This window comes from Entelurus aequoreus, linkage group LG08, assembly GCF_033978785.1.
Source record: "Entelurus aequoreus isolate RoL-2023_Sb linkage group LG08, RoL_Eaeq_v1.1, whole genome shotgun sequence".
NCBI lineage: Eukaryota > Metazoa > Chordata > Actinopteri > Syngnathiformes > Syngnathidae > Entelurus > Entelurus aequoreus.
This window is the reverse complement of record NC_084738.1, coordinates 44,540,131-44,560,744: the sequence shown is the minus strand read 5'-3', so window position 1 is coordinate 44,560,744 and position 20,614 is coordinate 44,540,131. Positions and strand designations below refer to the sequence as shown.

Below are 20,614 nucleotides of genomic sequence, written 5' to 3'. Positions count from 1 at the left end.
GGGGGGATAAGACGCGAGGGAGTTTGTCTCTTGTGGCAGTGGGTCAGTGGACCAACGGCGGCTTTCAGGGACACAAGGAGAAAGGGCAATTTCACATGTTGTCTGACGAGATGTGGTGCGTTCAAGGCCACACGCGTCCCTTATGAATCATGCTCCTCTTGTCATCTGGTAATTTCGCTTTTTGATCCTTTTTAAATAGTTTCTTAGCATAACATCACCGATATCAAACTACAAGTGGAGTGAGGTCATGGTGTGTGCGTGTCTACGCGTTTGTTTTTGAGAGGGTTACCGATACTTCCAGCAAATATGTCATCTGAGTCAATTTGTCAGTGTGTTTGGCCTGTTTATTTGTGCCAAGCTAACTTCCGGTCTGTTTTTAAACTATATTGCTATTAGAATGTTCCCATAAAGTTTTGGTAAGAATCCACACACAAAAACGTGTTAAATATTATTCTAAATACAACTGTATATGTCAGGTTATTGTCATTTGAATTTAACACAATAATACATTGATTTAACATGTTCATGGATTTATATCATCAGGTCAGGTTATCTTGTTGAGCAGCTGTTGATATTTTGTTAATTTGGGGCAATATTTAGGTTGTGAGCAAGCTCCAGATTTGAATTGCTATGGAATTTGCTTCCTCCCATGCCCTAAAAAACATAAATGTTTGGCTAAATGGACACTTTGTCCACTGCACACTGAAAAATCAAAGAACCCGTGGGGGCCATTTTAATATTTTAGATTTTGTTCATGAGCTAAAACCAATCCACCTTAGACATGCTCAAACTTTATGTATAGATGACATCGGGAATTATCAACATTTTCTCTTTACAGTCAATCTTTTTCTTCTTGTTCTCCCATTTTTTTTAGTTGCCTTGTTAAATTTGATGTTTAGAATAATCTGCCGCTCACTAAAAACAAGCAAGAGGGCCGCAAATGGTGACCGAGCTGCAACGTGAGCACCCCTGCTTTGGGGTAGGGAACCTATGGCTCTCGATCCAGATGTGGCTCTTTTGATGACTGCATCTGGCTCTCTGGTAAATCTTAGCTGACATTGCTTAAAACGATAAGTAATGAATAATTGCGCTGGTAATCACAGTCTTAAAAATAACGTTCAAAATATAAAACATTCTCATGCATTTTAATCCATCCATCCGTTTTCTACCGCACCTGTTCAAGAAGTCGCACTAATGGTAAGAAGTATTTTATTTATTATTGGTTAGCTTCAGAATTACAATATTAATAAAAAGAATAAGATGTATAATATTCTAAAAATGTTGGTCTTACTTAAAAATGCACACATTTAGTTGTAGTCAGTGTTAAAGAATATTATATGGCTCTCATGAAAATACATTGTAAAATATTTGGCTTTCATGGCTCTCTCAGCCAAAAAGGTTCCAGACCCCTGCTCTAAACTGTCCAAATGGTAGTTTGTTTACATTTGCCTAGTGATTGATTGGCAACCAGTCCTTTGGTCCAAAATGTCAGCTAGGATAAGCGCCAGCTCACCTATGACCCTAATGAGGAGGATGGATAGATGTTGGTTGTTGAGGCCCTGGAGGAGGTCTGTGCTGGCAAACAGGGCTCTTGTTTGAGTATCACACAGGTTATTTACAACCTGTCATGCCTTTTCACATGCATGATGCTGGATTTACGTGTGGGTTGTGTTAAATGCTGCTTTTAATTGCTTGTGGCTCTTTGTTATTGGTGCCATTAGGAGAATAAACACATGCAAACAAAGTGGACGCTGAGGGATTTTGGCTATTGTGTTGGAAAAGGTGTTAGGGAAGGGTCAAAGGTTTCTTGCCGTGCTGTGGTACCACACACAGTGGATGCGCCCGCCTGCAGAGGAGATAAGCGGTAAGCCCGACCGCTCTATCAGGATAATGATAAATGATAAATGGGTTATACTTGTATAGCGCTTTTCTACCTTCAAGGTACTCAAAGCGCTTTGACAGTATTTCCACATTTACCCATTCGACGTCTCCACCTGCCAGGCGCTCTAAGTAAACATCCTTAGAAAGAAAGTGAATTTGGACATGTGTTCAAATTCTTTGACAGTCCTCTTAAAGTTGGTCCAAGCATCTTCGGGTGCGGCACAGTGCAACCTGATGGCATTATGTGCTGCAGAAGAAAAAATATTCAAGACTAAATGCTTTTTTTCCCCCAGTGTAGCTTTGATATGGTTAAGCGGCTCTGCTTTGCGACGCTGCCAGTCTGTTTGGGCTGCGGTGAAGCGGTTTGAAGCAGGGACGCGGGCAGCTGCGTTCAAGCCAAGACGGGACTGCAGGGATGCAAAATATTCCCAGACTCACCCCAGCACCTTCTCAGTGCATATCCCCTCCTCCCCACCCTCCGTTCTTCCAGACGGCTTTTCATGCCTTGCATCAAGCACACATGCTCATTTCCACTCCTTTCACCAAAGTCTCATTAAAGGAATTATGCCCGCCTGGCTTGGAGGAAATTCAGGCTGCTTTTTTGGAGGTTGTGTAGTGGGGGGTGGGGGGTGGGATTCTTCTCATGAAAGTGGCTTTAACACAACTGTGAATTGTGTGTGTGTGTGGTATGAGTGAATTTGGCTGGAGCTGTTGTAGTCTTAAAGATCCCACCGTCTTGTATTTTTCAACAATTTTAAATACGCGTCAGAGGTTCCACTATTGTCCAAAATCTAGCCTTGATGCTGGAATTTAAGCAAGTGCTTTTAGTGAGCCCTACTGGGAACACATTTTGTGTGTGCCTGTAACTTTAATGTTAATGAGCTGTGTTTGTTCATGCGTGTACCATTGTGCACTGTCCACGTTTTTCATACATACTGTTTGGGATGGGTACCAAATAGGGATGTAACAATATCAAAGTCTCACGGTACGATATTATCACGGTATTGAGGCCACGGTATGATATTATTGTGATATATGTCCAAAAAAAGACTTAAAAATGCCACAGTGTGTAACATGAAGTGGCAAATATGTTTTATGGACACACTTACTGTAATTGAACACAGATTAGCTAAAATGTTGTAATCATGTTCTAATCTACCATGAATTGATTTACGTGGACCCTGACTTAATCAAGTTGAAAAACTTATTTGGGTGTTGCCATTTAGTGGTCAATTGTACAGAATATGTACTGTACCGTGCAATCCACTAATAAAAGTTTCAATCAATCAATCATATTTATTGCTATAAACACGTGTTTTTAAGTGCAAAGAATTGTGCGGGAACACCCACTGTCTCTCAATTATTACTTTCTGAATCCTCTACAGTGGAAATTTTTATATCCCTTTTGGAAAATGCAGTTTCTCAGAAAATGTAACTCACATTTGAAATTTCAATAATGTAAATACCTCACACATTGATGTTTAGCTTGGCTGGCTTCGTCTTTTGCGGGTGATGCTAGCTTATGTGTGCAGCAGTTGCTTTTCCTCGGCACGGTGCGCATTAACCGAGTCTGTTTTGCTTGGAAGATTCCAGACGAATGTGGCGTGCTTTACCTCTGCCACAGAGGTTATGTTTTCGCCAGGGTTTGTTTACACAACTCAAACCCTTATTTTATCTTATCGACTACAAAGTGAAAAACACTTCACATTCTGCTTCCTTTCTCTCTCTCTCCTTTACGGTGCTTTATGCCCCCACATTGATTACTCTGCTGCGCAAAGGATTCTGGGAGATGTAGTTTATTTTGAGACCCGCCAAAGCAAAAGTGCCAGATAAAAACTACACTCAAGTTTTTGTATGATACCGTCACGCATCACGGCAATATTGCAAAGATTTTGAAACCGTAATACCACACCATTTACGATACTATCAACAAAACCGCTCCAGCCTGAGTACTGAATTTGGTGCATTAATAGGCACCGACCAAATTTCGTCTGTACTACTGGGTATCGCCATATTTCAATACCTTTTGTTGCTTTTGACCTCAAGTCCGGTTGCAAACTCAGGCACTTGGCGTTGAAACAAGCACTCAAGCAGCACTCTGATTGGATTCAGCCAAACTGCCTCTAGGATAGACTTTTATTTATTTATTTATCCCACAATGGGGAAATCACATTGTTACAGTGCAGGTTTTTACATATAGTAACAGAAGTAAAGCATAATGAAAAACACATTTTTTTTAATAAATACTACATATTGCTCACTAATATGTATAGATAGAAGATAAAATACAACAAAAAAACTGACATCCGTATTGCACACCATGAAAGAAAAACATCACAGTAATCAAAAGTGCGTTGTAAAGTCTTTTGGCTGTGGGCAGAAAGGATCTGCAGTAGCGCTCTTTCTTGCACTGTGGATGTAACAGTCTGACGCTGAAGGAGCTGCTTAGGGTCTCCAAAGTGTTGTGCATGGGGTGAGAGGGATTGGACGTTACGGATGTCAACTTGGTCAGCATTCTTCTGTCAGCCACTTCCTCAATGTTGTCTAGTGGGCAGCCTAGGACGGAGTGAGCTCTCTTAATCAGTTTTGTAAGTCTGTTCCTGTCTCTGACCATACTTCCCCCGCCCCACCAAACGACAGTGTCATAAAAGGTGCGCAGCAGTGACCCGCACACCCCGAAGGACCTCAGTCTTCTCAAGAGGTGTAGACAACTTTGACCCTACTTGTAGACAGCTTTTAAATTGGTCCAGTCCAGTTTGTTGTTAAGGTGAACATTACCCAGGTAATGTTGCAATTTTCACTGCAAACAAAGCAAGTATGCCTGACAGAAAACACTCAAACATAAAGTAATGGTCTACTTTTCCTTTTGGTGTTGATTTATATTGGATTTGCCGTTGACAAGCTACTGATTAGCATTAGCGATTTTATGTGGTGAATTTCAACGCCTCCAAATTTTGGTAATCAAAACTACTACTATGATGCACGTTGCAATCAAACAGCTAGTGTGTAATAGGTACAGTACTTACAGGATAAACACTTTGTATGATGCAACAAACGACTAGACTGGCACATTAAACTTAATTGTAAAGATAACTTCCTCGCTAAGCAACATATTGTAGTCTATACATTACTGCCATCTAACTTCTTGGAACTGCAACTGCATTCAAAGTCCACTATAAAATACTTTAAAATGAGACTCAGAAAGGTAATTAGAAAACAAAATGTAAGAACAGAACAGCACATCATCATAATCAACTCATTTTTAAATGCCATCCATCCATCCATTTTCTACCGCTTATTCCCTTCGGGGTGGCGGGGGGCGCTGGAGCCTATCTCAGCTACAATCGGGCGGAAGGCGGGGTACACCCTGGACAAGTCGCCACCTCATCGCAGGGCCAACACAAATAGACAGACAACATTCACACTCCCATTCACACACTAGGGCCAATTTAGTGTGTTGCCAATCAGATACTTCCAGATACTTTTTTTTTTTTTTTAAACTCAGTTGTGGATTTTGGAATGCCGTGTTGCTCTTCTCAACGAACACCAGGTGCTGGTGCTCTCAGACAGTTCTTTAAAAGAAGCGACACAAAATAGTTTTTATCAAGTTTTGTTTTGCTTTTCATGGTTTTTAGTCACTTTTTGAAAATGCGTCATGGCCAATTACGCAAATGTTAGCATTGCGTGATTACCTTCACTCACACCCAACTCACCGCACTGTATATCACATAAAAGTTGAACAATGTAACATTAAGGGACAGAAGGACATGTACGATAACAACACTAGCATAGCTCTGTGAGCTAAATTCTAACATTCCGCACACATTTAAACAGCAACATCATGCTTGGTTAGCGTATTTGCTGAAGAAAAACAAAATGATGAAATTCACAGCTCCTACGTCGGTAACTGTATTTTAAGATGTGTAGCGAAGCCCGCCTTTTCTCTAAAGTGGAACAAACCATTGAGGGAGTGTTTCTAGTTCTAGTGGCACACATCACTATTAAAGCATAATTAAGAAGTCACTTTTCCGTAATAGACCTTTAACTGACTAGATGTTAACATCATGTACAACCAAAGGGGAAAAGCACAGCACACCTCTCCCCCTCCTTGACCTTCTCACCGCCCGCAGGAACATCCCACTTGCAGACTTGCAATTCTGCACATCGTTTCCTGCTTCCCCTCGTGTCTGTCCATCTGTTTGCACATTTTTGTTTAAGGAGGTGGTGTTGGTGGAGAAGAGGGTCTAAAACATTTCAGACCCTGCATTCTTGTTTGAGGTGTGCCTTCTTTAAAAAAAATATTCTAACAGCTGATAGTTATTTCATAAGCACTTGTAAAGTGCTTATCCGACTAAAATTATTCTTAATATGCAATACCTGTCATATTATGGCTAATGTAAGAGTATATAAAAGAAAAACTGCTGCTTTTCTTAGCAATTGACATTTTTATCACAACACCTTCCTGACTACGCCGTGAAATTCTAATGGTTTCTTCTAAAGTTTATTGAAAATTGGTCACGGTATTTACTTTTATGTAATCACACCACCTAACACGTACTACTTCCTGTCTGTGCTTGTAGTAATAATAATGAGATTTCATTTATTTTCATCATTCTGTTGGCTGTGGACAGAGATTTATTTGTTAAATTACATCCTGCAAATGGTTAAGTGACACCAGAGGTTATCTCCCAAAGATGAGTCTGGCTTGTCCCGGCTTGTCACACCCTGTAATCAGTGCTTCCTCAATCAGGAGGGTGTTGGTGGCATGTTTTTTGCTTTTGTTGTTGTTGGGTTAAGTGCTATGTGGAGGATTTGACCAGGGCAGGCCTGGCTGCAGGGGGATTGGGAAGGGAGGGTGTACTATTACCATCGCAATGAGTCTATAGGTGGTTGGTCTTAGCCCACCTTGCCTGCATAATGGCCGTAACACAGGCCGGTCCAGTTCTCAAGGGACTGGTCCGACAAGACACGTTAGGTTATGGGTTTTTCTTGTTGGTGGTTATTGACTAGAGGTGGGTGAAGTGATCGATTTTTAGATGCATCGCTATTCGGACATAAACGATTATAAAATCGATTAGTAAACGTAATAATCAATAACCGTTTTATTGATTGTAAATAAAGTAATGCAGAAAGTTCTCAAATTTAGCTGACTGCAGCGAGCCACCTCACCTAGAGATCTGACCAGCTCCTTTATTATTGGGTACCTATGTTCTGGTTTTGCACACAGTTTCATTCATTTAATAAATGTGGCAAATAATTTAACTGTTTCTTATTATAAATGCACTGTTTTTTTAAAGTTGCAAGTGATAAATGCTTATTTAGTGACATGGAAATAAATGTCAAACTGCATCAATATACATAAATTAAAGATGCATCAATAATTGATTTTTAATCGAATTATAGCTCCTGAATCGTAATCGTAATCGATTCGTGAGGTGCCTAAAGATCCCCACCTCTATTAGTGACATCGTTAAAAATCGGACATGGTATTAGATTTATCATAGTGAATTTGTCAAAATGGTTGATTCTCAAACTTGTACGAGTACACGGGCGCCAGGACATTTTTACAAATGAAAATACTTTTGATTTAGAAATGTGGGTGAAATATATATGAAATAATCGTATGAATACAAATTTACTTAACATTTTATTTGAGTACAAGTCACAAGTTCAAAGCTATATGGGGTACTTGAAAAGCAAAATAATTTGGGGAGGGAGTTTTATTTAAAAAAGTTTGTGAACCACTGGTCTAAATGCTTAAGTATTTATTTTCTCAATTGAGTAGAAAGCTTCCTCCTAGCTCAGCAACTAATGTGTTTTGTAAATATTGTATTGTAAATATGAATTTCGGACATGTTAAAAAAAGAAGGAAAAAAAAGGAAACCAAAACAATAACAACAACAAATAGTAATAAAAAAAAAATACCATAGTGATGTTTCCAACATGTTTTACATTCTAAAATACCTGAAAAGGAGTAGAAGAATCAGAGCTTATTTAATCCTACCCCTTCTTCCCTGTCTGGAAATAATTTCTTACACAATTGTTCACTTCCTTTTTGATCTTAAACACAACAACAATAAATGAACAAATAAATACATTTTAATATAGTTGTCATGAACAGGAAGTTAATTTACTGAATATGTGATAGATTGTGTCGTTTGTCAATCAGGTTTATGACTTTTATCAGTATTCCTCTTCCTTGTTCATATCAGGGACACTCAACTAAATTGGTTAGGGAGCCAAATTTGTGGAACGCTAAGGACCATGGGGCAGGACTTCTTCTTTTGTATATTACCGAGAACCAGCATCCTCTACTGTAGACATTTGACTTTGGTCTATTTATTTTGACAGAGTTACAGGAGCGCTCTGCTGATTTAAGAATATTCTGTAAAAAGCTAGTCAAAGATCTCTCTTACAGCGCTTTACTGTTTTTAAGAATCTGCTGCAAAAATGCATCTCAAGTTTTTTTTTAACTGAACTTGTGGAGAAAAAAAAGGACATCAAATGGAACCTTGAGGAACACCACCAGTACAACTTAGGAATATGACTAAATGACTACTGACTGCATCTGTAGCAAACAAGTTACAGCAAAACCTTAGCTACATAAATCTCTTTACCAAAAAAATGTGTAATGCCAAAAGGGACAGGACTTAAAGGGGTGCATTGACGAACGCCTCAGTTACAGTATGTAGATCATAAGTCAGGACCCCAGTGTTCTATGTTAGCGAGCAAGGTTAAAATGTCAATGCGAGGATCTGCTAATGTGATTACAGTGGTCCAAGTTCCTCTATACAACAGGAGCACTAGTGTTTTTAGGAATTGGCTGCAAACATGTTTGTATCCCAAGTTTTGAACTGAACTTGGCGCCAGTTGAATATACCTGGTTTAGGTTTTAGGCTTAAGACCATGCTACTCTATTCCAGACAAAATAAGTTTAAAAAAGAGAACTTATGTCCACAATCGTCCCTGGGTGTTAGTTTTTCTGTAATTAATTTTAAAAAAAATCTTGGGTCTGCACCAACATTTCAATAATGTTAATGGAATTTCAGCAAATATAGTTAAAAAATAACAATTAACAGCGCTACACACTGCACTGTATATATTAGGGATGTGAATCTTACAACAATTCACAATAAATTCCGATTCTTGGGGTGACTATTCGATTCAGAATCAGTTAAATAATTTGCATACGATTAGTCCATTTAAACCAATTTTCTCATTTTGTGTAAGAAATTTAACAGAACCTTTTCAATACAGGATCTAAAAGTTAACTTTGGTTATTAGTGAAAATGTTAGTGGACCAGCACCACACACAATCATGTGTGCTCGAATGACTGTATCCCTTGCAGACTGTATTGTTCTATACTGTAGGAACCAGAAGTTGTTGTTTTTTTTAATAACAGAAAGAGACAGCTCCTTTTGTGTAAATGAGTGTGGATGAGTGTGAATGGGGGAGGGAGGGTTTTCTTGGGTTGATGCACTAATGGTAAGTGTATCTTGTGTTTTTTTTTTAAATGTTGTTTGAAATTAAAAAAAAAAAAAAAAAAAAACTTTGGCTATTACATATAAACGTGAGTAGGTGCAGAACTGGCCTAAAAACATTTTTTTAAACATCGATTCTTGAACATTTTAAATCGATTGAGAATGTGTGTGTAATATCAACTGCGAATAAAAATGAATACGATTTATATAGCCTTTTTCTAGAGACTAAAAGCACTTCAGATCTGAGAACCCATCATTCATTCACTCCAAATTCACTTACTGATGTTCTGTACGCTTTATTTTTGTTCTTTTTTGACAGCTGCGTAGAAATATTTTTCATTACTTTCTGTTTAAAAGGAATAATAATAATCTGTCTAATTACTCCAAACTTGTGTGGGGGGATTTTAACGGTCATTGTTAAACCCCATTATAGATCTAGTAAACATTTTGACACGCATCCTGTATCTTCATTTTGTAGTGAATATTGCATGCATCCTTATGGCAAATGGACTTATAATTATAAAGGAGCACACTTGGGTGCTCATCCAATCTCTTGCATTCTATTCCCCCATTCTTTCCATACTTATTTACCTCTGTCTGCAGCTCCTCCCCTTCTGTTTGGCCACAGATAATTTTCCAACGGGGAAAGGGTGGTGAACAGCATTTGAACCCCTCCCCCCCTGCCCCTGTTATCTCTAAGCATTACAATACAGCATTCATATACAGTCGTGTGCATGATGGAGGTGTTCCTTGTTAATCCTTCAGTCCATGTTACAGTATGGGGTGGTCACTGTACATGCATGGCCCAAGCCCCCCACGCCAGACGTCATGTGTCAAATGATCCTTTAGGCGCACCTCTGGACCATAGCAGCTTGCTACATGTAAGCGTTTGAGCGGGGGGCCTAATCTGGTAATCTGTCTGTTTTTGCTATTTTGCTGCAGCTGGATAAGACAACATCAGTGCTTTAATGTTTGAGCTGACGCGTTCTGGCAGAAAATATTTTTAAATACAAAACAAAAACAATCGGCTAATCAAAAACCAGTAGGAACAGTTTTCGAAAAAGCCATGATGACAAAAAAGATAGCTTGAGATAAAGAGGATTTGTAGGAATATTTCCTATTCGTTAAAAATATTCATCACAGTTTGGATGAAAAATAACATTGAAAAATATAAGTTTTTAAAAATAACCACATTCCTCCGAACAAGGCATCAGTTATAGCAGATTTACTCATAATTGGCACACATGTCGTAAACATTCCTGGCATGTTTCCATGCATCCCTGCCGGCAACCGTTAATGGTCTTGTTCCTGCAGACTCTTTCTGGCTTCTTGTCACATCTTGATGTCACCCAGAAGAAAGCAGTTTTTGGAAAGGACACAATGACAATAATGATAAATTCAGAAAAAAGGAATAATAGAAAAACAGACTGCATTGAAAAGTTTACGTTTAAAAAACAAACAAAACAAACATGCTTCTGCAAACATGGCGTCAGTCTGAGTATGTTTCTTTGAAGTGGTGACTATTGGTAACTATGTCCTTGATATTTCTGGCATGTTGTATGTAGGTTATTGAGCAACTGTCTTGGTTTCGTGTCTTGATCTCACCCAGACACTTTTTTTTCCCTAGAGCTCTGTAATTTGCTCCTCCTGTCATTAGTTTTTCAACAGGAAGTGGGTGTTGCCACATACCACCCAGGTTTAATCTGTTTTTGGTGAAGATGACCAGAAACCGTGTTGGATTTAAGCACCTTTAGCCAACAGTCTTTTTGACTGACTCAATGTAAGGAAAGTGTGTGTTTCTTTAAATGTTTTTTGGCATCCCGGCTTGTTTCCCATGGCTGTCCTAAGCGCTTGTTCAGAGGCCGCTATCAGTGAAAAGAATGTTGTCTTTTCTTGCTAAAAATACCAAATGGAGCTGAAACAACGGAGCTGATCCTAATGTTTGCGTAGTGGCTGCATTCCAGCATTGGTGTTGCTGATCTTTCCATCCGAGCCGGCTTTTAGGCCACAAATCAAAAGCCGGTTCTCATGCTGACCACATCCTCACGCCTTTTTTTTTTTTTTTAAACAATTTGACAGCGTGTAATTACTTTTAGCCATCTGCCAGCTATACATGTTCTGCTGTCTCAATGTGCATAGATGTAATAAACGTCCATCTTTGCAGACATGCATCGGTATCGTGCATTCGGCTGCACGTGATTAAACGCTGCCAGGAAATGTCAGCAGCAGCTGCCAGAATGTAACTTCAGTCTGGACACGCCTCGGTTAATCTGGTCATCTGCTGCGCGCTTTAAATGCCAACGCGTATTCCTGCACTTAATACCGCGCCGGCCCCATCAGCGCCACGATGGCCTATAATTAAAAACAAGCGACTATTGCAGCAGCGGGGGAATTATCTCCACGTAGAAAAGTGAGGTGAAGATAAACAAACCTAGTTAAGAATATTGAGGACATTTCCTTAAATCATGTGACAAGTCAGCTGATTTTTGTTTGGTCAGGAGAATATCAGAATAGTTTGGGTCAGGAACATGTAGCTTTGGGATTGATTTTACTTTTATTCTCGGGCTGTCAAAGTTAATGATAATGACAAGTTAACGAAAGTTTCCTTTTAACGGCACAATTTTTCGTGTGACCCACAGTCCGTAATATAGCAGTGGAAAAGCAGCAACGCTCCAGTAGATATTAAATTAGACTAACAGGAACGAGTAGAGAGCAGAAATGGACAAAGAAAAAGGTGTATATAGGTTGTATTCGAACATATGACCTTTGAACGGAAGTGAACAAAGGGGTGAATAACCCACCAACATGGCTACTTTGCAGCAAACAGAGTGTGACCTATCTGAGTAAAGGGCATAGATCTTACCACAAAAAGCAGATACGAGCAAATTATGCAATATAATAGATCCATCCATATACGTTATCAAGAAAATATTTGACAAGTGATCTCAAGGATTATCCGTCGGTTTATATGACAAAACAGATGAAAACTTGTGCGGCTGGGTCAAGGAAATAGGTATGAAGACTCTCCCCGATAATCAAGCATCGTTTTTGCTCGGGTAAGGTTGAGTTTCATGATTTAACTTCACGCCCACAGCAATTGCGGTCGCTTTTTCATTTTTGTTGTAAGCGTCGTTTACTAGTAGCATGGTTTCCCCCATTTCTATCAAAATATAACAATAGATGCCAATATTGGGTATGTGCTGAAAGCTTCATTTATGATTGCTGCCTTTGGTAAAAGCTTAACTCTTTTAAGTTTTGCTCACATTTGCTTTCTTTTTTTTAGACTCGCCGAGTTGCTGCTATACGAAACACTCTCAGCAAAAATGTGTTTTAAGAAATACAAATAATATCAAGATAATACTTTAATGGAAAATACTAAACATTAAACGTATATTAAACAAACCTGTAACGAAGGGATCACTGCAAACTCCTGCGTTCTTCGACTGTGCCTTCTGCTCGCTCCTTTTTTCGTCTTCTTTCGTGAAATATTGTACTCTTTCACATTTCTTGATTACCTCTCAAGGAACTCTGAATGTTTTTTATTATCCTTTTAGTGATTTGAACAGTTCCAACAACAGCCTAAAACAACGCAAGTACCGTATTTTTCGGAGTATAAGTCGCACCTGCCGAAAATGCATAATAAAGAAGGAACAAAACATATATAAGTCGCACTGGTGTATAAGTCGCATTTTTGGGGGAAATTTGTTTGATAAAACCCAACACCAAGAATAGACATTTGAAAGGCAATTTAAAATTAATAAGAATAGTGAACAACAGGCTGAATAAGTGTACGTTATATGACTCATAAATAACCAACTGAGAACGTGCCTGGTATGTTAACGTAACATATTATGGTAAGAGTCATTCAAATAACTATAACATATAGAACATGCTATACGTTTACCAAACAATCTGTCATTCCTAATCGCTAAATCCGATGAAATCTTATACGGCTAGTCCAGGGGTCGGCAACCCGCGGCTCCGGAGCCGCATGCAGCTCTTTGACCACTCTGATGCAGCACAACTGTATACTTGTCGACCCTCCCGATTTACCCGGGAGACTTCCGGTTTTGAGTGCCTCTCCCTGTAATCTCCCGGGGCAATTATTCCCTGATTTTCAGCCTGTCAACTATAATGAGGTGATACTGGGATGACACAGCATTTGACGCCTTCTACAGTCAACAGAATCAACGTGCCAGTCCAGGTACATGTTGTATGCAGCTTCTGCTTGCACACTTAAGTGACAGCAAGGCATACTTGTTCCACAGCCATACAGGTTACACTGACGGTGTCGATATAAACAACTTTAACACTCTTACTAATATGCGCCACACTGTGAACCCACACCAAACAAGAATGACAAACACATTTCGGGAGAACATCCGCACTGTAACACAACATAAACACAACAGAACAAATACCCAGAATCCCATGCATCCCTAACTCTTTCGGGCTACATTATAGACCCCCGCTACCACCAAACCCCCCCCCCCCAACCCTGCACCTACACATCACCCCCCAACCCTGCCCCCCACACATCAGCCCCCTCCACCCCCCCGCCTCCCTCCGTGCGTCGGTTGAGGTGGGTGGGGTTTGGTGGTAGTGGGGGTGTATAATGTAGCCCGGAAGAGTTAGGGATGCATGGGATTCTGGGTATTTGTTCTGTTGTGTTACAGTGCGGATGTTCTCTTGAAATGTGTTTGTCATTCTTGTTTGGTGTGGGTTCACAGTGTGGCGTATATTAGTAAGAGTGTTAAAGTTGTTTATAACTCCACCGTCAGTGTAACCTGTATGGCTGTGGACCAAGTATGCCTTGCTGTCACATATGTGTGCAAGCAGGAGCTGCATACAACATGTACCTGGACTGGCACGTTGTCAATGCTGGTTGTAGAGGGCGCTATTATTGTTGTTTGGTCGAAAATCAGCAGACAATTGAGAGAAAAGTACACTTAAATTTCGGGGATCTCCCGGTAAAATTGGGAGGGTTGGCAAGTATGACGCGGTCAAGCGCCATTCATATAAAACTTGTGGTCCGCACAAACATAACATTTTCATATTAAAATGCGGGCTGCGTGTTTGAAACCCCTGGTTTATACATAGCACAAAGCAAAAAAAGTCTTTGTATGCAGTGTTATTTCATTTGTTGGCCCTGCGATGAGGTGGCGACTTGTCCAGGGTGTACCCCGCCTTCCGCCCGATTGTAGCTGAGATAGGCTCCAGCGCTCCCCGCGACCCCGAAGGGAATAAGCGGTAGAAAATGGATGGATGGATGGATTTCAAAAGAGTTTTGTGGCTCCCATTGTTTTCTTTAATTTGTGAAACTGGTCAAAATGGCTCTTTGAGTGGTAAAGGTTGCCGACCCCTGGTCTAGTCTCTTACGTGAATGAGCTAAAAAATATTATTTGATATTTTACGGTAATGTGTTAATAATTTCACACATAAGTCGCTCCTGAGTATAAGTCACACCCCCCGCCGGCCAAACTATGAAAAAAACTGCGACTTATAGTGCGAAAAATACGGAATAGGGCATTTTTCTTCGAGAAAGGCAAAATGCCGCCCAGAACGCTATGACAACAGACGCTCGCTGGCCCACCACTTCGAGCCTCGCATAGTTAAACGAGCCGGATCGACGCCAACCTATTGATGGCAAGTTTAGCTTCAAAGTCCTGGCAGGGTCACTCTCTCCACAACACCAAAGTTATTACCATCCACTGTCGCTATGAGTTGAGTTATCACCGGTGTTCATGTATTACAAGCAGATTTTTTTTTTTCTAAAGTCACTTTGAAGTTTGTGATACATGGGTTGAGGTTTTTTTGGACTTGTTTTTGAACATGTGGTTGCCTTTTAAGGCTAGTTTTTGAATGTGTGGTTGCTTATTTGGGCTTGCTTCTCTGTCTCCTAAATAAAGCAAAAACATGACGACAGAGTTAGTTAGTTTGTCCTTTTCCACAAGTTTCCTGGTTATCATGTCTTCGGTAGACTTGGCGAGATACCAAACACAGTCATGCATATAATGCATGTACAACAACGTAGGAGCCAAAGACTGACCAAAAAACAAGTGATGATACAGACAAAGAATTAGTGGGAAAAACATAATCCAAAAAAATGGAAGAAAGAGAGAGAACTAAAAGACTGGATTAGACCCTAGGAGGAAAATGTTTGAGTGAGTGTGTCTGTTTGTGTCCATTTTGTGTTAAGCTGTTAAAAATGTTTAATAAACATTTGCATGAATCAAATAAATTCTCCAGTACCATGTTGGATGTAGAATTTAATGAGGTACACTTATAAGAGGTAAACAACTTTGCAATTAATCGTGATTAATTTCGAGTTAACTATGGACAAAATGTGACTATCACGATTTAGATATTTTAATCGTTTGACAGCCCTAATTTTTCCATGTTTTTTTTTTTGGCACACAATTAGTTTTCCTGTTTTGTTTAAAAATATTAGCAATTTGACATTGTTTTATAGTTTTGTTTTATACATCATACATGGGTGCTATATCTTAAAAGCTATGTTATGGCAGTAACTAGAACTGTAAGATGATGTTTTTAAGGAGTTCTCTTTCAGTCAACAAGCTAATGTTAGCTGTTATGGTGAGCAACTTGACTGATAGTTTTTGTTTTTGTAAGCTAACTCATCTACTTTTGAGGCGCTGCACACACAAGGGTAAACAATTGTCAAAAAAAGCACCCCTACTTTTTTTTTTTTTTAACACAAATTAAAAAAGTAATGTTTGATAAGGCTGGGCGATTATGGCCAAAATAATAGTCACAATTATTTGTATCAATTTTGTAATCATGATTAATAACACTATTATTCATTAATTTGATATCTATATAACATACGGTACAGGCCAAAAGTTAGGACACACATTCTCATTTCAATGTGTTTTCTTTAATTTCCTAACTATTTACATTGTAGATTGTCACTGAAGGCCTCGAAATTATGACACCTGTGAAGTGAAAACCCTTTCAGGTGACTACCTCTTGAAGCTCATCGAGAGAATGTCAAGAGTGTGCAAAACAGTAATCAGAGCAAAGGGTGGCTATTTTGAAGAAACTAAAATACAAAACATGTTTTCAGTTATTTCACCTTTTTTTTGTTAAGTTTATAACTCCACATGTGTTCAATCATAATTTTGATGCCTTCAGTGACAATCTACAATGTAAATAGTCCTGAAAACAACAAAAACCCATTGAATGAGAAACTTTTGGCCTGTACTGTACATGCTCGGATGACTTCAAAAGCATTTTGAACACAACCATAGGGGCTGCGACAAATATGTCGGGGAAAAGCATGCATCTCCAAATTATGCTAGTTTAATTTGCAAAGCAAGCATATTAGCAGCTAAGCAATACCACATATCCCCTTATGTCTTTCTGGTAGCTGATAACAGACTACCCGATAGCGCTTTAGTTTAGCAAAGAGACTGCAAAAGGGGCCTGTTAGCGACATTGTGTAATTGTGTTTGACCTGTGACACATGTCATCACTTACTTTTGTCTTCAGCGTGTATGTCTCGCTAAACAAACATTTGTCTTCCTTCGGGAATTGTGACACAAAGAGCCATTGTTGGCACCTGGAAGAACGCTGACGTCTCTTTTGACAGCTTTCGCGTTGTATGTTCACAGCATGTTGCAGCGATGTCATGGTGCTTTCAAGTGAGGTTCGATGATGGGAAAACTGGTAAATTGGTCGGGAGGGTGGTTGTTGTGTTACTAAAAAGTGTTCCAATCTCACATGCAGACATGCTGCTGGGAGCGAAATGCTGCTTAATCACCGACCACATACAGAAATAATGTCATTTTATTTGTTTTCAGAATAGGCTACTTTTGTTTTTTATGACTACACTATGCAAAATTATATAATCACTTAGTGAAGGCATTAAGTGTGATGTTAGTGGCCATCTTTACAACTTAATTAGGCTGAATTGAACATGAACACGTTCCAGCAGAGTTTTATTTGCAGCACAAATGTGGATGTCTCTGTGTGTGTGCGGTCGTGTGTGTGTGGTTGCTAACTGTTCTTTTACATAACCTACCACATCATCCCATTTTTGTCTGCTGTTGCCGTGGCGAGACAAATTTATACCAGCATATAGAAGTTGAGGCTGATGCAGACACACACGCACACACACAAAGTCACCACTACTTGGGTGTGTTTCAGTTTGTGCAGCTTGAGGGATGTGAGCAGTGTTTGGACATTTTTATGTTGGACAAAGTCACAAAAGCGACTCAAGTGTGTGTTTGTGTCTGCAGTGTGGCCCTGGCAGGTTGTTTTTTATTGGCCCTGTGCAAATTGTGAAAATAAAATGTATTAATTATTAATGTGATATATTATGAGATGTTAACTAATTTGCTTTACCAGCTATAATAATGCACATATTATTATATCAAGACAATTTGAAGGCATATATTAGGGGTGTCCAAACTTTTTCCACTGGGGCCACACACTCAAAAATGATAGCATGCGGGGGCCATTTTAATATTTTTCATTTTCAAAGCCAATACAATATTTATTGTAACCATTAGGGCTTCCTTCAATTTTGGTGAGTGTTAAAGGTCCTGGGGACCCAAAAGGGTGTTAAAGTGTTAAAAAAAAGAAGTCATGTGTTAACATTTGGTTTAGTTTCTACGCTTAAACAACCATAGATCAACTCAAATCTATCCGTTGACATTAAGTTTTTTATTTTTTATGTTTTATGCTCTTTTTGTCAAAACCCTCTTTTTTTAAACAAAAAAACACAACTAGTTGGGGAAATAATTGATTTTTAGATGCATTGCAATTCGGACATCGGACATGGCCTATTATAGAGTCGATTATCGATTTATTCATTGTAAATAAAGTAATGCAGACAGTTCTAAAATTTGACTGACTGCAGCAAGCCACCTCACAGAGAGAGCCGACCAGCTCCTTTATTTTAGGACGCTTATGGTCCAGTTTTGCACACATTTTCATTAATTTAATAAATGTGGGAATTAAAGGCCTACTAAAACCCACTACTACCGACCACGCAGTCTGATAGTTTATATATCAATGATGATATCTTAACATTGCAACACATGCCAATACGGCCGGGTTAACTTATAAAGTGCAATTTTAAATTTCCCGGGAAACTTCCGGCTGAAAACGTCTAGGTATGATGACGTTTGCGCGTGACGTCAAGGGTTGAAGGAGACATTTTGGAATAGCACGGTCGCCAGCTTAAATCGTCTGTTTTCATTGCTAAATTCCACAGTATTCTGGACATCTGTGTTGGTGATTCTTTTGCAATTTGTTCAATTAACAATGGAGACTGCAAAGAAGAAAGCTGTAGGTGGGATCGGTGTATTAGCGGCTATTTACAGCAACACAACCAGGAGGACTTTGAGTTGGATAGCAGACGCGCTACCGTGAGTACAGCTTTGGCTTCCAAACATTTGATCGCTAGCCCGTACGTGCGTGGCGCTATATGCATGTCACGTACGTATCTTTGGGGAAATATGTTTCTTGCCGACTCTGATGGCGGCCGGGGTGTCGTCGAAAGCTACAACGCCCGCCGCCGCGCCGCTGTCCTCACCTTGACTTCCTCCGTCTCCGGGCCGCCGACCGCATCGATGATCGGGTGAAGTCCTTCGTCGCGCCGTCGATCGCTGGAACGCAGGTGAGCACGGGTGGTGATGAGGGCTGGCGTAGGTGGAGAGCTAAAGTTTTTAGCATAGCTCAGTCGAGGTCCCGTAGCTAAGTTAGCTTCAATGGCGTCGTTAGCAACAGCTTTGCTAGGCTTCGCCAGGCGGTACAGCATTAACCGTGTGGTTACAGGTCCAGAGTTTGGTAGTATTGTTGATCTTCTGTCTATCCTTCCAGTCAGGGGCTTATTCCGTCTGTTTCTATATGCAGTTAAGCACAATGCTATCACGTTAGCTCCGTAGCTAAAGTGCTTCGCCGATGTATTGTCGTGGAGATAAAAGTCACTGTGAATGTCCATTTCGCGTTCTCGACTCTCATTTTCAAGAGGATATAGTATCCGAGGTGGTTTAAAATACAAATCCGTGATCCACAATAGAAAAAGGAGAGAGTGTGGAATCCAATGAGCCAGCTTGTATCTAAGTTACGGTCAGAGCGAAAAAATATACATCCTGCACTGCACTCTAATCCTTCACTCTCACGTTCCTCATCCACAAATCTTTCATCCTGGCTCAAATTAATGGGGTAATCGTCGCTTTCTCGGTCCGAATCGCTCTGGCTGCTGGTGTAAACATTGTGCAAATGTGAGGAGCCCTTCAACCTGTGACGTCACGCTTGTAAGCTAAATGCTTACAAGGCTTTTTTTATCAGCGACCAAAACTTTATCGTCGATGTTCTCTACTAAATCCTTTCAGCAAAAATATGGCAATATCGCGAAATGATCAAGTATGACACATAGAATGGATCTGCTATCCCCGTTTAAATAAGAAAATTTCATTTCAGTAGGCCTTTAATGTAACTGTTTTTTTTCTAAATGAATTGGTTTTTTAAATTTGAAAGTGATAAACGCTTATTTATTTATAAAACGAAAGGAAATGTAAAACTGCATCAATAAACATAAGTTAAAGATGCATCAATAATCGATTTTTAATCGAATCGAAGGTCCTGAACTGTAATCGTAATCGAATCGTGAGGCACCCAAAGATTCCCACCTCTACTTCTCCCCCAAAAATGTTCAAAATGGAATATTTAATGTGAAGTAATTAGAGCATTAAATTAAAAAATATTCATAACATCAGTTTAAAAAAAATCTGACTAAAGGTCTCGCGGATCCAAAAGACCCCCAATCATAAAAGTGTTAAAGATAAGTCAGACATCAAAATATATTATTTTTAAGTCCAACGCCTAATTCTCTATATATCAACTTCAGATTGATTTATCAATTATAAGTATTTATAATTTTTTGATAAATGACAGTTTTTAAGTAAAAAAAATGCTTACATGGCAGCTTTGTGTAATTAGTGTCAATATTGCAACATTTCTCGTTGCACCCGTTTGCTCTTTCATTCTACTTTTTGAAGGGTTTTTTTGTAATATTTTCAAATTGTGCTGTGGGGCGTTAAAAAAATTGGCTGCGGGCCACAAATTCCTCCCAGGCCGCACTTTGGCGAAAATTGACCTAAACTACATTGCTTTTATCCATTTGATGTGTATTTAACACACTGTCTGAAAGTTTGATATAGAACAATAACAGCTGAGCGTATGGCGTTATTGACAGGTAAAGTACTGAGATAGCAACACT

General features: G+C 39.5%; 1 protein-coding gene across 6 annotated transcripts in view; it reads left to right on the top strand.

The window, feature by feature from the left end:
* ripor2 (RHO family interacting cell polarization regulator 2) overlaps nucleotides 1–20,614 on the top strand; it is a 98,851-nt gene that overhangs the window by 38,450 nt on the left and 39,787 nt on the right. Inside the window, exon 1 of one of the 6 annotated variants that reach the window (XM_062056577.1) lies at nucleotides 64–168. The exons of the other annotated variants lie outside the window; for them this stretch is intronic. Coding sequence (XP_061912561.1) covers nucleotides 150–168 — 19 coding nt within the window. The 5' untranslated portion in view covers nucleotides 64–149. Of the gene's footprint in view, nucleotides 1–63; nucleotides 169–20,614 lie in introns of those variants that run through there. 6 annotated transcript variants of the gene reach the window in all.